The sequence below is a fragment of the Xyrauchen texanus genome, chromosome 44, assembly GCF_025860055.1.
Source record: "Xyrauchen texanus isolate HMW12.3.18 chromosome 44, RBS_HiC_50CHRs, whole genome shotgun sequence".
In the NCBI taxonomy this organism is placed as follows: Eukaryota; Metazoa; Chordata; class Actinopteri; order Cypriniformes; family Catostomidae; genus Xyrauchen; species Xyrauchen texanus.
The window spans coordinates 22,334,566-22,352,432 of NC_068319.1; the positions used below are offsets into that span (position 1 = coordinate 22,334,566).

A 17,867-nucleotide genomic window follows, 5' to 3' on the forward strand; every position below is an offset into this window, starting at 1 on the left:
TGTTACCGATTATTTCATGTTTTGCTATAATTTGAAAAGGTCACTGCTGAGCTTTCAAGCAATCATATGTTCTTATCCAAAGTATCATGGTGGAGAAAGCCCAGATGGGACTTGTGATAGAAACCAAGTGTTTTTCCACTCATTTAAGGCAAATTGTAATTACCACAGAAGAACTTGAATGCAGAATGAGATGTTTTTGTCTGCAAGTAGTTTTCTTGTGTAGCTCAAAGTGGTGCTTGATGCCGGCCTTGATGCTCTGATGCAAATTATGAATGCGGCTTCACAACTGTAACAAAGTGGATAGCCATGGTCTACCTGCAAATTAATATTGTGGAGGATGAGAGTTTAAAAGATTTGTGGTAAGAGTGGTGCGCGGAGAAGGGGAGGGTGGCAGCTTTTGAGGAGGTATCATGTAAATGGCTGGAGATCTGGGATACATTTGATGGGAAATGGGGCAGTTACTTTGTGTTTGGGGTAGACTCTCGTGGAGGGGCTGTGGAGAGAGAAGTAGTTTTAAATGTGTATGATTATTTTATATATATATATATATAGAGAGAGAGAGAGAGAGAGAGTGTGTGTATACTTGTATGTGACCACAGGGGTGTTTGTTGGGGGTCAGGGTGGGGTTGGTGATTGGGGAGGGGTAATAGTGGGGGTTAAATGTTGATTCAGTGTATGTGGATATGTTTTGTATTTTTTTGTTATATGTATGAATCAATAAAAAATGTTTATCTGAAAGTCATGGGGACAAAGCAAACAAATGGTACTTTTTGTCAAGAATGACCCGGATTTACCCAAGCAGTCATGATAATTTTCCTACATTTTGACTGAGCTAAATGATTATGAAGCCAAGTTAGATTTCCCCATCACACCCCACTCTGACTGTTCTAAGGACATTTTCCTGTACAGCTTAATTTTGCACAGTAGCTTTTGCCATATCTCTGCACACACAGGGTGCGGTTCTTGATCTGTTGGCATTTAGGGAGTTTTTGTTGTTCAAAACTGAAAGAGACCCATTCATACACCACAAGTTCGTTGGCCATTCCTGAGCCGAAAGTTAAATCAAGGCAAGATTTTGAGAATGCTACAATGCCTATATGTTGACAAATGACAAAAAAGTGCTTTAAATATTTAAGTCTCTGAAAGGAACGGAAATGTGAATTAAATGCAAATACAAGTCTAACGTGTGTAAGAACAGAGCAACATTATTTCCATTATTTGCACAGAATAATGTTTCAAACAGCTCACACTTAACAAATATAGTGTACGGAGCAATCCACTAATCTCTCCCCTGATAAATATATTATATACAGTACACGTACATGCAAACTGTTGCCTCTGAGTATCTGACAAAATCTGATGTTTCCTTATGGAGCGAGAGATCCAGTGACAAATAAACTGGATCTAGGACTTACCCTCACACTTAATGCTTGGCCTAAGAATTCGATTTCAAAGGGAGTTGTGACGTTTTTAGATAAAACTGTGTTCTCTTCAGGCTGACAGCTGCACCTGCAAACAAAACACAAAAGGCACCAAAATACACAAATACAAATACACAAGTGAACAGTTCAAATTGTACAAAATATTTAATTGATTTTCTCCCCTTGATACATTTGATAAAACAATTTTAGGACAATTAAAATTATTTATTTTACAGCCTCTAAAATCAATCTTCACCATATTAAGACTTTATTAAAAGCCATCATTTGGCTTTACAGTATTATGATAAAAAAAAAAAAAAATCCGCTCTCACTCAAAAAGAAATAAAAATGCACCATGCACCACAGAATACTTCAATTGCATCATGGCTAAATTAAACTGAGCAGATGATGTAATTATTCTCACAAAAATTTGATCAGTAAAACCATTTAATCCATTAGTGAACTAAATATGGCAACTAAATAAATAACAGTCGATGCAAATTGAAAGAACAAATTTCATTCACTAACAACAATAAAGGCAACCATTAAAGCTAGTGACCTGTTACCTGGATGAATATCTTACCTAGCCAAAAAAGAAGGAAAAAAAGCTAAGAACATACATGGTGGCCAAAAATGTTTTGTATTTGGACACTTAAGCCAAACAATCTTTGCCTTACATATAACAAAATATCAAACCAAGTGCCATTCATATTAAAGAAATATACAATTTTTCCAAAATAAATTTGTTAGGTTTCAAATGATAAATATATAGATATTGTTCAAAATGTAGACACTATTTTAGTTGTCAAAGTTAGTGGAACTACACCTGTGGTCACTCTGCTAGTACACTTGTATTAGAACTTGTGGGGAACAGATTTTATATACATTCACAAATAAATGAATCAGAGACCAGTTGGTTAAAAGTCATAACTCAGAAAAGCCCCAGAAAAGTAGTTCTGAGGAAAGGTCTTGCATGTTTTTTGCTTGCAAAAGCCACTTGGTTTGACACTGTGTTATAATGCAATTACAATTTTAAGTTTGTCAAGTGTCCAACATGACGCTTAGGCGGTTATTGCTAGGAAACGAATGGGATCCCAGAGGGTCACTATGGCTGTTATCAAACAACTTTCAAGCAATAAAGGTTGACACGAAACAGTAGAATGAAAATTACATAAGAACCCCAAAAAATGACATTTCATAAATGGTTACAGTCCATAGATGAAATTAATGATGCCCTCAAGCATGTCCTTGTATCCTTGAATGTTTGAACAGAATCGATTCTCCCAGTTCAAACATGCCATTGCAATACTGTGGATTTCATGTAGCCCTTCAATATAATAACTTATAATCTTCCCAAAAATAACCGTGTGGAACATTAAACCTTGTGGCAGTAAAAAGTCATGCACAGAAAGAGCAACAACGGCTGACAGCTCTTGGTCCAAATTTGATACAGTCAGATACAAAAATCTTCTTTCCATCCATATGGTTGGCAGTGGAGTTGAGGAGGATGACCAAGTATCTCCACATATCTGAAGAGTTCTAGATGGGCAAGATAGGCTTGTAGGGAAAAGGGGCATTGTCAGGTGTTACCTAGAGTTCTGAGGGAGGAGTTTCTTAAACAGACTGCCCACTGCCATGTCCACCCTCATCACCATGGTAATCCCCAACATCACAAACACACTGCCCAAGATGAAGCCACATGCCTCAAACATCAGTCTGTGGAAAAGAGAAAGATAATTATATAATGGTTCGGAGATTTCCAAAGAGGGGTACATGTACTTCAGGATGCACTATCCAAGGGATACTCAATTTTGCTTTGCTAAACCTTCAAAACAAAAATGACAACATTAAAATATTAGGGCTTTCAATACAATATCAAAACATGATTAAAGCTGAAGTGTCTAATTTTGACTGGGCTGGTGTCATTGTCTGGTGTGAATGGCTTTCATGTTCATTCCACAGCATCTCTATCGGGTTAAAGTCTGGGCTCTGACTAGGCCGCTCCAAAATGTGGAATGCCAAAATGTTCTGCCATGGACACATGCCTGTTTTCCATATAGTAGACTCATGAACGGAGATGTTTAACAGTCCCAATGATTCCTTCAAATCCCTAGGGTTCTTTTTTACCTCATTGAGCATTCTCTGATGTACCCTTCAAGTCATCTTGAATGAACGGCCACTTCTAGGGAGAGTAGTCACAGTACTAAATTGTCTCCATTTATAGACAGTTTGTCTAACTGTGGACAGATTAATATCCAAGCTCTTTGAAATACCTTTGTAACCCTTTCCAGCTTAATGCAAGTAACAATTATTGATCGTAGGTCTATTTTCTACATGTCAGCCGATGCTTCTTGTGAAAAGCAAATTCAAAATGTAATGAGCTGTATTAGTCAAAGTAGCTCTTACCCACACCTCCAATCTTGTTTCATTAATTAGTAATTAGCTTTTGTTGATGTCATTAGCCTAGGGGTTCACATAATTTTTCCAACCCACACTGTGACTGTTTGAATAATGTATTCAATATGTACATGAACAATACAATAATTTGTGTTATTAGTTCAAATAGATTGTGTTTGTTCATTATTGTAACTTAAATGAAGTTCAAACCAGACTTTAAGACAAATTTATACATAAATGCAGGTAATTCCAAAGGGTTCACATACTTTTCCTTTCCACTGCTAAGCAAGTCATTTAAAGGTTCATTTTGTCAAACTGTAAACAACCGTTTACAGTTTGACAGCGACCCGTCCATCCCAACACAACAACATTGACTTAACCAATGGCGTTAGTTTGGGGGTGGGTATATCGGTTTAATTGATCAAAACAAGATGGGGAGCTTATTCGAAGTTGGTGACACTTACTTGGGTGCAAACACTTTCCAGACCATGAGGTGTCTTCTGAGGATAGCTGCAGCACAAACCGATGCAAGAACCTAAAAGGTAAACAAGTGAGAGATTTACATTTATGTTTCCACAAAACTACATTTTAAAAATTGACAATTCATATGACTGCACTGTTCAAGTTACAACCTAACCATGATTCTACTATACATGACTGCCTAAACCCTATACTACTCATGCATTCATACCCAAATATGTCCCTACAGAGGACCACGAAGACAAGGTAAACCTTCAGAGTCTTTACAGGTCTGTGAGTGTTCATGTGTGCATGAAGCCTCATTGATGTTAGCCTAATTTGAACGCACCTGCGCTCCATTTACAAAGAGGTAGCGTGCAGCGAGCTGCAAGAGAGCTGCGCTGAACTTCTGAGGGTTTTCTCTTAGTCTCATCTCCATGACCGCATCCTCAATCTCCTGCCCTCTTGCTGAGCGTGTAGATGGAGCCCCACGCACCTCGCACACCAGAGGCCAGAACAACAGCAGAGGACAGCTAACTGCATGCACAAATTAGCAACGTGATAATGGAGAATTTTGCAAAGTTAAAAAGAAATTAAAGTGTACATGATTTGAGTGTTCATTAATAATATTCATGTGATATCCTTTCACAAGGTCATTTGGCTGCTTACTCAGAACAAGTAGATCAGAGAAATGTAAAATAATGTGGGCATTCAAGTATTTAATAATTTTCTTATTCCTAAATATTTACACAAGTAGGACAAGTTCCTGGGACAACATTCCTATCAACCAATCATAGCCCTCTGATTTAAAGCTCTTTAAAATGTATTTGCATTCACGTACATTTAAATATGGCACATCAAGACAGAATTTAAGTCTGTTCTTTACATAAAACTATCGTATGTATGAGACACCTACATTCTTTTCCACTCATTGTGCTATGTCTCACTTTTTAAAAGCAATAACATGTTCGGTCTGAATGGCCCATTATGGTGATTTGTTTTGGTTATTTTAAGTGTGCAACAGCCTCCTTCCCCATTCACTTTGATTATATGGACAAAGCAGCATGAACATGCTTTAAATTATCTCATTTTGTGTTCCACATAAGAAAGAAACACATCCAGGTTTGGAACGAGATGATTTTGAGTAAATTGTGTCAACTATTCCTTTAAGGGTTATGGCTGAGATTGTTTGACAGGAATGCTGATACTGAAAGAATTACAATGTGAATCATGTTGGGTATATCCCTATGCTTAGGTCATGCTTACCTGCAAAGATAATATGAGAGGAGAAAGTGTTGAGGGTCACCAGTGAGGCAGGAAGCACAGTGCCAGTGTGACCCTGAGGAAAGCCCACAAACGCAGCACCCCACTGGATGGAAGGGAAGGTTGGAAGATGTCCAGTTGCATGGAAAAACTGGGCAGCCGCCAGAGACCATGAAACAACCGGAGCCCATGGCACACTGAAGTCATCTGAAAGGGGAAAGTAAAGATGGGAGAATAGATTGAAGGACAGAAGTGTAGATGCACTTATGGCAATAGCTACGTAAAGCATAAGGTGTAGTAATACTGTATTACTTCTTACTTAAGCGTCTCTGCAGGCTGGACAGGGTGGTGCTACAGGCGTGGATGTGCAGCACAGCTCCGGCCTCCAGCAGAAGTAGGAGAAATGCTAAGGACATTCCCTCAGGGTGGAGCAGCAGGAGTGCAAGTCCCAGAAGCCCACACAGCAGGACTAGGGGGGCTGAGTACACTGTACCTAGTCCATATGCCTCCACGGCTGGCCTGCCGTTTGCTTCACGGTCCTCAGTGACTCCATCTTCCAGCGAGTGTCGGATTCGCTGATATAACTGTGGTATAAGGTGGTGAAGTTCAGCTTGCGGACTAATGCCCGTGCTGGCTCGGTACTTGGGGGGTGGTAGGGATGATCCCCGAGAGTTCAGGGGTGTCCGAGACTTGAGGAACACAGTCATAGGATCCACCCATAATAGCAGAAGCCCCACGCTCAGGAGGCAAAAGATGGCCCGTGGCAAAAACACCTGGGCAAACCCGATCAGCTCGGACAGGTGTCGAAAGGTGTCTTCTGGGGTGGCACTCACTGCCCAGTGCAGCCCCATGCAAACACAGGCCAGAGGTAAAAGGAAGCCGGCTGAGAACACAGTCAAACTGGAACAGTTAAGGTTCCCATAGTGTCTGAGCCAACGATGTAGAATGTACGCCCACATGGCCAGTGAGGCCACAGAGATAACGTAGTGGATGTTACGCAGTTGGCTGTCCTGTATACGGGAGAGAGGGAAGAGAAAAGGGGAGGGCTGGCAGGTGCCATGCTCCTCTCGACAGTTGTGGAAGGAGAGGGAGAGGTAGAGTGATCCCACCAGCAGAGCCAACCACACCAACAGGATGGTGGCCTCCCGCCGTATCACTGAAGATGGCAATGCTGTTGGGAGCAGCAGAGGGGGCTTTTGGGTATCTGGTGGGGGAAGTGGCACCAGGAGTCCATCCCAGTTGAGGCGCAGAGGAACATATACACTCAACGAGAAGAGCAAGAAGGTAACTACATGACCTTCGTAAATTACGTAACTGTCCGACAGCAAGGAGGCACAGCGCAAGTAAAGCACCAGCAGGGCCGGTGTGAGGACGTGAAAATGAGGCCACCTAACTTTCTGAGAAATTCCACAAGTCCACCATAGAAACAAAACCTCAGATGAAAGTGCTGCAGCTCCCAGGCACCATGAAAGCTCCAAATAACCTTGTGAAAACAGCTGACCAGCAGCTACTACAAGACCCACCACCAACCCTGAAAGAATTGACATCTTTGACAGACCTTCCTTAATTATTATATGAGATAACTCAGAAAGGATGTAACACAAGATACAGGCAATCCCCAAGATTAAGAGCCCTGCAGCCATTTTGAAAGGGTTGAAACGGGCCCAGGAGATTCTACAAGTCTCCCTGACAGCTGTCAAATAATTCTGCATTGAGACGACTAGCTCAGGAGGGGGTGGATGGCCCTCATGGACAGTGGCCAAGTACTGAGAGGAAAGGCTTGAGAAGTCAGCCTGCAGCCGCGACAGACTGTCTGGTGGGATGTCTTTGGCCATGTTAGAGTAGGTCTCCAAAAAGCGGTTCACCTTCAAAGTAAAAAAAATTATCAGACAGATTTTTTTGTTGTTTTGCTCATTCAATGAAAATGCACAATTTCACAAAAACAGGCATATCTGTGCTTAAGCCCGGGGGCCCGCAGCAACAGGAAACGGGAGGCCCAGTCGTGGTACTGTCCCATTGATGTTCTCGGGAGGGTGTATGTAAACGCATTCTGCAGAAGACACTGATGTAAACATAGATAGGGTTTTCCAATGGCTAAACCCGTCTGTGTAGGGCCCCGATGACTGGGCCAAGCGAAACGATAAGCCCCAGGGCCCAGGACAACCTTAATGCGGTCCTGCGTACAGTGGCGTCAAAAATCTGAAATCACTGGTGAAATGCTTCTATTTTGTTTTCTTTTCTAATATGTGAACAGTGAAAAGTATGATTACAAATGTAATGTAACTTTCAGAATATCTCAGTAATATTTGCTTTCATGGCAGAATGTGTTCGAGTTGGCATGGACTCCACAAGTCTATTCAAAACCTGATGAACTTCATTATCTCAGCATGATTTGAGAATGTAACAATGTGCATCTTGTGTGCTCTGTGGTCTCTTTTGACCCCCACTGTTTATAATAAAGCCTTAACACACAGTATGCAAGCAGATGAAGAGAAATCCCTCTAACCTGTTTGACATTAATCCACAGCGCCTCTGCCTGGCTAAGTCCTGTAGGTGCACTCTGGGAGCCATTCTGAGGAAAAAGCGGCAGAAGAACCTGGCCCACACTGCTATAGGGAATGGGAACTCCCAGTAGCAATGCCAGTGTTGGTACCAGATCAGTTTGAGGAACTACCTCAGGTTCCACCTACAATGCAAGTGTTAATTAAACAAGTAAAAATAAGGGTTTTTGTTTTCAGATTTTTTCTAATTTTAAGAAAAAAAATTAATATAAAATTTTTTTAATTTAAAAACAAGATATGAATTGAATGCAAGATATGGAATTGTAAATCATACATCAGCAGTGTTCTGGCAATAATAATTTTCACTTGGCATTTCAAAGGCAGTGATTCCTTGACAGATGTCAAGTAAGTGTTGAATCTCTATATTAACCAATCAGCAGCTATATACAGTTGCTTACCCAAACATTCAGCCATGTTGCAGACTTTTTGCTGTGTCAACTCAAGATATTCAGTATTCCCATCTGGGCACCCAATTAAAAATTTCCTTAAGGCACTTAATTACAGAACAATAAATACAGAGAAAACATAAGTGTCTCTTTACCTGGGAGCCTGGTGCTGGGAATAAGGGTGATGAACTGTAGAGAAACAGGGCAGCATCTGTCTCTTTCTGGCTCTCTCCACCATGATCCCCAGTGTCTGTCATTCCATGATCTCCCATCACCACCAAGAGAGTGTCATTCTTCAAACGCTTTATCACTGACCTGGGGTCAACAGTGTGACAGCAGCAGATGGGGAACGAATGAATATATGCAAGAACATTTAGTAAAACTGTATTAACTTGACAGAATGTGGGCAGCAAAGAGAGAAATGCTGAAGCTAACCTGATGACTCCATCCATCTGGGAGAGTTTCTCAGCCATAGCAGGGTGATCTGGGCCAAATCTGTGCCCACAGTGATCTACACCCAGGAAGTGAGCAATCAACACATCCCAATCATCCCCTTCCACTGATGAGAGAAAATAAAGCCCTTTAGCCACTCATTCAACCAATTTTCACTTGGAATTAAAAGGATAGTTCACCAAAAATTTTAATTCAGTCATTATTTACTAATGTAGTTTCAAAGCCAATTACTTTCTTTTTGAAAACACATCACCTACTAATGTAAATGCTAATGCGTCCTCAGGCAAACTGGACAACATCAAAGAACCGCCTCCTCAACTGTCAATCATCCATTGCGCTAAAGCAAGTCACAGTAGCGGACTCAAACCAACAAAATTTTTTGAGAGGGTGTCACGCCTACTGACTGACTTTGCGGGGATCTCACTTTCTTCTGTTGGAAGTATTTCACACTTGCCAATTGAGGATGGTGTCAATTGAGACATTCCGACCCCCTTCGACCTTCTCGCTGATTCTCTTTCATGTAGAACTTGTGATTGTGTATTTTTTCCCTTGGGAATTGTCACAAAGTGTCCATACACAACTTCAGTGAGTAAAGAATTTATTCAACAAATGCAGATTTTTCTGGATTCGATTTCTGATTTTATTATTTTAGTGTAGGAGGTCTCCAGAAAATCACTGTGGATTACAATTGCTGTTTGTGATTATATGCAGCTAATGGGGCTTTTCCACTGCACGGTACAACTCGACTCAACTCTGCTCGCTTTTTTGGGGTTTTCCAATGTGGATATTACCTGGTACCAGATACTTTTTTTAGTACCACATTGGTCAAGGTTCCAAGCGAGCCAAGCAGATACTAAATGTGACGTAAAAATCCTGCAGATCACTGATTGGTCAGAGAGAATCGTCACTACCAGAGTCACTGCATGTCCGACACGTGACATCAACCCGCTCGTTTTAAAGTTAGCAACAGCGATAACAGTATCATTTGTTCACAAGACTTTCGAACTGTGAATAAAGAAATGGCTGTGCGCAAAACCATGCCATGGTCAATAAACGAGGTGCAGACGGTCCACTCGTTAGCGATGAGCGAAACGATAAAGTCTCTCAGGAAGTGTCTCAGCTGTTGGCTGCACACGGCTACCACTGTACCTACAAACAGTGTAGACCACAGAACCATCACGGAAAAGTGGAAGTGGTTCGACCGAACGGACGCTATCTAGACCGGCGAGCAATGGGAGGGAGAGTGCAATGGATGTACCTGGATGGTACCTTTTGATATGTTATGCTCTATATTCTGCTTGAAAACTTCACTTTATTTAGCTGACCAGATACTTGAAGCTTGCTTCTAAAACAACCAGGCCAATTTAGCTGTTACACTTGTGTAAAAAAAAAAAATCACCATGCAACAACTGCTTTATGCAGCACAATGAGCTAGTAGCTAACAGCTAGCAGTTGTGTTATTGTTTTGGTCAGTTTGTGTCATGTTTATGACGATGTCACGGCAGTAGAGGCGGCGCAACTATAACGATCAGCCTATAATCCCACCCACGTTGAGGGGCACTAAACTGCAGTGGAAATGTAAGCTCAGAAAAGTAAAGTGAGTAGAGGCGAGTCGAACCGTAACCTGCAGTGGAAAAGTGCCATAAGTTGCTTATGAAAGCGTTCAGATCAGCATGATCTTCAGCAAAAGAAGAAGCTCACTTCTAGTGACTGGCCAGCAATTATTAAATCTGAGAAGAAATCAGCTAGTGTGACTCCGGCCTTAAAAGAAAATAATGGTCCGATTAAAAAATATGTTGATGTGTATATAATACTGGCACTTGACTACAATAAATAAAAAATAAAACATCTCACCTCAAAACATCACATCTGCAGTGAGGTTACAATTTTAATGTATATTTGGAAGCAAAAGTGCTGTCTTTGTGCTTTTATTATTTATTACTTCTGGACTTTTTTTTTCACTAGTAACACAGACTTAAACCCTATTTGGACGGCAATTGTTTCTTAGGGTGATGTCTGTAAAAGAACATTTTCATGGCTCCTCTGTGATAAAACTCATGCGTTCGGATGAAAATTAAATCACATGCAAGACTTTTTGTCTATCACATGATTGCAGTTGCGCTTGTTAAAAGAAAATCCACAAACTGTATCCTCTGTATTTGCATTTAAATGTGTTTGGAATTACACTAAAGTGAAAATACTTTTTTTAAAGCATGAGGGAACCGCACTGCAATACTGCGGATATTTACAATGTACATTTTCACATATGGAGCCAGACAAAATTCTTGCAATTAAATAAATCAAGAAACCGTAGGGACAAGACTGTTTATCAACGCAGCCAGATAAATCTGTCAACGGGGTTGCGCATGTTTCGTCACCTGCATCACCTCAGTTGCGCCGCTTGCATGCTCTCTCCTAAGCGCATACAAGCAGAAGTAAATGTTTCTACATTAAAATGTGATGCATTACAATTTTATTACATTGCTGCCATAATAATGGACCATTTAAAAAGTTTACATGATCTGGCTCTCGTTTTTCATTCCCACTCACTATGGTGAAGTGGCGACGTAATTTTATTAATGTAATTTATTGCACAATCCTGCAACTTTCACAACTGTCCATTACCATCAGAGCTGTTACCACGTGCAGAGCAAATGTACGGCACTTAGCAGTGGTCAAAAAGTATTTCCAAAATGGCTTTTGGATTATAAACTCAGAGATGTGGATTCAGACGGCAATAAAATCACTGACTACCCCCTGTAAATGCTGTAATTACCTCAAGTCTCCATGTAAATTATTTGCTGTACGAATAGGGCTTTAGTTTGTAGTCCAAAAATCTAAGACCCTCATCTTTTGCTACTACAGTTAACACAACTTGCAGACTCTGTGTTTACAGTGTAAACAATAGAGATGTTTATGTCTATTTAAAAGGTAAACAATGCAGCTGGTTCCTAACTGGAATGCCAATTCATTGTGCTTACTGGTTGGATAGATGTTCTGGAGAATGCCATTGTCCACCGTATGTAAGTCCTTCACGTTGAAGGAGGGGAAGGGCAATGATCTGTGGAACTTCTTGGGGAAGAGACTCAACCAGGTATCATCCCCCATAAAGACAACTCTCTTGCCTTTAAACCAAGAGGAGAAAGACAACCATTCAGAAGAGATACAAGCTAAAGTCTTTTCAATCTGAATATAAATGCAGATTAATTTAATTACATAAAATAGCTGGTCTATTCAATTTATACAATTTAACTAGTGTGAATAATGTATTATGATTTCTGACAATAGAAAGGATCGCTGTAATATATTGCCATGTAAAATATATTGCTTTTTTGCTGTGGTGAATCTTACAAAAAAATTTGTTCAGAACACATTTCACCTCAAAATCGAAATAAAAGAATAAAATTATATATTGCAAATTTTTGTTATGAAAGAAAAGCACATTTCCACCTAAAACCTCATTACCATAATACATCCAGGCATTAAACTTTTTAGTTTTCTTATTATTGTCATTAGAATCTCATTACTTCAAGTATTTTTTTACTATATTATAGTTAGAAATTACTGTAATAAAATGATATTTTTTTGTTTAAGTCAGCATACTGTAAATTAAAGGCAGTACAACAAATACTACCATGAAGTATAAATACTTTAAAATTAAAATAATTTATATTATTTAACATTACAGTAAAGAAAATGTTATTTTTTTTTTACATTACAGTAATAAGAATTGGGTTTAGAAATGCGTTTACTTGTCAGAAAAATAATGGTAACGGTCATCAAATTGGCATCATTTTTTTTAAATAAAAATGTATTTCTTACTGTTGTACTATGATTAGAGGAAGATATACCACCAAAGCATATTTTGACAGGTTTTGTGAGATTCACCTGGAGATAAAAGTAATTAAAGGAAAATCATGATACACTCACTCACCCACTTGACCCAACTGGTGCACCAGATTGTCCTCCAGAATGGCATTGGAGGCAAAGTTGTTCCCCACATCAATGAAAGTGGGCAGAGAACCTGTTGTAAAGCCTTTGATCCTTTGCATGGTAGTGGTAGGTGGATCAGCCTGAAAAGTGTAGAGCCTCGCATGAGAGGGGTGTGATGATGCCATCTCATCTAAAACTGGTAGCTTGTTCTCAAATGGCTTGGGAGCGGTGTTCTCAGGGTCATAGCGGGTGAAGTCTGCTTTGAGGGCATCAATGATCAGAACCACTGCCCGACGAAACCGAGGCTCGCTCAGGCAGAAGTCCCCCTTCACATGGGCTCCTGGAGATAACACATCAGCACAGGTACTGGTTCTGTTCACCTCCAGCCTGACTAGAAGGAAGCCTCCAACAAACAGGAAGATGCCCACATAGAACACAGAGCAGACCCAGATGAGGGGCACCAGGACTGGAAGTCTCTTCATTCTAGACCAGGGGAACAGACGGAGAGTGTGTATGCATATCAAACCAACAGATCATATCAACATATATACAATACACATTCACGGAGCACTATTGGGAACACCTGTATGCCTACTTATTCATGTGATTTTCTAATCAGCCAATCGTGTAGCAGCAGTGCAATGCATAAAATCAACAGTTCAGAAGCTTAAGTTAATGTTCACATCAACCATCAGAATGGGGTAAAAAATTTGATCTCAGTGGTTTCGAACGTGGCATGATTGTTGGTGCCAGATGGGCTGGTTTGAGTATTTCTGTTAACTGCTGATCTCCTGGGATTTTCACGCACAACAGTCTCTACACGGTTTACTCAGAATGGTGCCAAAAACAAAAAATATCCAGTAATTGGCAGTTCTGCGGACAGAAATGCCTTGTTGGTGAGAGAGAGAGAGAGAGAGAGATCAACAGAGAATGGGCAGACTGGTTGGAGCTGACAGAAAGGCTATGGTAACTCAGATAACCACTCTGTACAATTGTAGCGTGAAGAATATCATCTCAGAAAGCACAACACGTCGAACCTTGAGGCGGATGGTCTACAACAGCAGAAGACCATGTAGGGTTTCTCTTCTGTCAGCCAAGAAAAGAAAACTGAGGATGCAGTGGGCACAGGCTCACCTAAACTGGACAGTTGAAGACTGGAAAAAGTAGTCTGGTCTGATGAATCTCAATTTCTGCTGAGGCACACAGATGGTAGGGTCAGAATCTGGCACCAACAGCATGAATCCACGGACCCAACCGGCCTTAGTCCAGGCTGGTGGCGGTGGTGTAATGGTGTGGGGAATATTTTTTTGGCACACTTTGGGCCCGTTAATACCATCATTCATCACTTGAGTACTGTTGCTGACCATGTGCATCCCTTCATGGCCACAATTTACCCATCTTATAATAGCTAATTCCAGCATGTTAATGCATCATGTCACAAAGCAAAACTCGTCTAAAACTGGTTTCATTAACATGACATTAAGTTCACTGTTGTTCAGTGTCCTTCCCAGTCACCAGATCTGAATCAAACAGAACACCTTTGGGATGTGGTAAAACAGGAGATTCACAGTATGAATGTGCAGCTGACAAATCAGCAGTGATGCAATCATGAGCACATGAACCAGAATCTCAAAGGAATGGTTCCAATGAAGAATTAAGGCTGTTTTGAGAGCAAAGGGAGGCCCTCCCCAGTATTAGCATAGTGTTCCTTATAAAGTGCTCAATGAGTGTATATTAGCATCTATATTAGCATCTTTGAGCATACTATTTTCCGCATTGCACTAAGAAATAGTAAATACAGGGGCTGTGTTTTAAAACCTAGCTGTCTTCCTAGACAGCTTAAGTGCATTCAATGATGCCCAAAACTGCTGTTACTGGGTGGGTAACTCACTACTCACCATCATAAGTGCATATGATGATTTCCTGCTATGTAGGAACTCACTGCTCACTAGTAAGCTACCTTTGTAGACAGCACAAGCACATTCAATAACACTGAAAACTGTGGTCTAATATAGAAATAAAACACTCACTACGAGCTGCCTTTCTAGACAGCAGAAGCACACTTGATGATGCCCAAAACTAAAACTGCTGTCTACTAGAAAAGTACCACACTAACTAAAAGGTGCCTTTCAAGACAGCATAAGAACATTCGATGTTGCCCAAAACTGTTGTCTACTGAAGTATCACACTGCCTTTCTAGACAGCATAGGCACATTCATTGTAGACTAAGACTGCTGCTACTGGGTGCATAACTGTCTTTTCACTAGTGAGCTGCCTTTCTAGATAGCATACCGAAGTGCTTTCAATGATGTCCACAACTGCTGTCTACTAGATTAGTACCAATATCACTAGGAGCTGCCTTTCTAGACACATTCAATGTTGCCCAAAACTGCTGTCCACTAGGTGTGGTACCACCAGGACCCACACCAGCCGACTTCTTCCCCTAAGCAGTTAAACTTTTGAAGTCTTAATCTCTCACGATCAATATCAGCACTGCACTTTATTAATCTCACACTGGACTGTCATAAATATATTCTCTCTTAACAACACACGGGCAACTGACTATCAACCAACAGCCTGAATGTCAATACAGCACAATACAACCTACTGTATATTTAACATATACAATTTGTATTGTGTGTATTGTATACTGTATATTGTACATTCTATATTATTATTTGTATACTGTGTTGTGTGTAATTATGTGTATATTAGATATGTAAATTGTGTTGTATAAATCTGATGTTTATTGTAAATTGATATGTCTCGTCACCGTCATGACTGCTATGTTACTCGGAACTGCACCCAAGACATTCACCAACTGTTACACTTGTGTATATAGTTGAGTGACAATAAAGGGATTTGATAAGCATGTTCAATGTTGCCCAAAACTGCTGTCCACTAGGTGTGCAACCATCTTCTCACTAGTGAGTTGCCTTTCAAGACAGAATAAGCACATTCGATGTGGCTCTAAACTGCAGTTACTGGGTAGGTAACTCTCTACTCACCAGAGAGCTGCCTTGTAGACAGAATAAACGGATTCAAAAATGGCCAAAATTGCAGCTACTAGATAAGTAACACACTACTCACTATATGTGTTTTTTTTTTAAACAGCAATGCTTCACTGAACAGCATGTGACTGTGTGTTTGATGCCCAAACATGCTGCATACTAGGTAGGTAGCTAGATTTTGAGACACAGCCATGCTGAACTGCAAGAAACTGCAAGTTATACACAGGGTTGGAGTAACGAAATACAAGTAACGGAAATACGTATTTAAAATACAAAATATAATTAACTGTATTCCACTACAGTTACTAGTTAAATAATTGGTATTTAGAATATAGTTACATTCAAAAAGTATTTAGATAACTTTGCATTTTTGTGTCGTTTGTTTAATTTAAAATTTAGTCCTTTCAAGATGGAAAAATTTATAAATATATAAATGATTCGATCCAAAGTGCATTTGAACAGCGGTGAAACACTTTCTTATGTGTTACATTCATACAAGCAGACAGAGAAGTAAGTTTGAAGTAAGTTTGGAGCACAAGAAATAGAAATAAACCTTGTGTAAATTGTCAGCTTTATGCTAAGCTAAAATGCTATTTTTTAGCCATTTTACATGCACATGTTACCAGGCCCGATCATATTTTTGCATCAGGAAAATTCACGTTGGATCGTAATTTCATTTTTTCTAGTAAGACCTTTGATAGTAGGGAAAAAATCATATTCTTGATAATAATCTTTGTATTGTTTTCCTGTAAGAATATCTAAAAATCCTTAAAACAAGATCAATTTGATTTATCTTGTTTTAGAAACAACACTGCATAAGATATTTAGGTTTTTCAGAGAATGTATTTTTAACATGTGTATTTTGTCTTATTGTACTGGCAGAATTTATATAGTCAAAACAAGTGAAAAAAATCAACCAGTGCTGAAGAAATAATCCAATGTATTTAGAACACGTTACTGACCTTGAGTAATCTAACGAAATACGTTACAAATTACAGTATGTATTCTGTAATCTGTAGTGGAATATATTTCAAAAGTAACCCTCCAAACCCTGGTAATACATATAAACTCAAAAATGGAACACCACCAACTATTACGACTTTCTCGCCAGCAAATGTTACTTGAAATACATGCTACATGGCCCAAACTAGCATATAATGCGATGCACGTAAGACTGAACCCATAAAGGCATGTCAGGGGCCGATGCTGTATTCATGTGTGTGCATGAATACTGTACTGACCTTGCTTCGCTCTGTTTGTCCTCTCTCTTTTCAGCTCGGTCTTAAATAGAGAAGTACACACGCCATCCACTGCAAGAGGACTAAAGTTCCGCAGAATTAACGACATCTGTCAGTGATGTTATCTGGGCCTCAATGGTGTACTAGGCTCGGTGACATGCATGTCGGTTTTGTTGTAATATTGGTCATCTCGCAGCCCGGTTTCCACTTCCGTTGACATGCGCAGTTAACGGCAGAGATTGTTTTCTTTGTAAATGTAACAACCTCCGCGGCTCTGTCATAGGCGAGCGCAAAACTAGTGTGTTAAGACAGTAAGTCACCGTTTGCGGATACCATACAAATGCATGGGGAGAGACGGAAACTGCCACTTACCTGTCGCAAAATTGTCTGTTTTCTATTAATATAAAGCTATTTTATCGTAGTAAACTCTAAAACTAGTTCATGCTAAAATGATTGTTTGTTGTAAAACATGTTCAAAATTAGCGGACAGGTGGTCTATTCACCAAGCAATGAGCTTTTTCCTCACAAAAGCAGTTTATTGAGTGCAATGAAGCTTCTTCTCCATAGATATCTATTTAAAAAAGGCATCTTGTCTCCTCACCAGTGTACCACCCATAAATTGTTTATGTAACCCCCGCGTTATGCTACATTTACAGGTACTATAAGTAGAAGGGCTCTGGTTGACGGTTGCTTTTGAGGGGAAACTATCAAAATTAAAGTCCCGCATTGCATCGAATGATTGTCA

The 17,867-nt window shown here is 40.0% G+C and overlaps 1 protein-coding gene across 1 annotated transcript; it reads right to left on the reverse strand.

Moving 5' to 3' along the window:
* Positions 1-1,604: 1,604 nt before the first annotated feature.
* Positions 1,605-17,329, reverse strand: pigo (phosphatidylinositol glycan anchor biosynthesis, class O). Its single transcript, XM_052117347.1, has 11 exons — positions 17,126-17,329; positions 12,875-13,356; positions 11,922-12,065; positions 8,923-9,046; positions 8,643-8,802; positions 8,047-8,226; positions 5,860-7,405; positions 5,544-5,747; positions 4,627-4,814; positions 4,283-4,353; positions 1,605-3,137 (listed from the first exon to the last, which is right to left on the reverse strand). Exons 2-11 carry the CDS (start codon positions 13,353-13,355, stop codon positions 3,008-3,010), a joined length of 3,228 nt encoding a protein of 1,075 aa, XP_051973307.1. The 5' UTR covers position 13,356; positions 17,126-17,329; the 3' UTR covers positions 1,605-3,007.
* Positions 17,330-17,867: the final 538 nt, after the last annotated feature.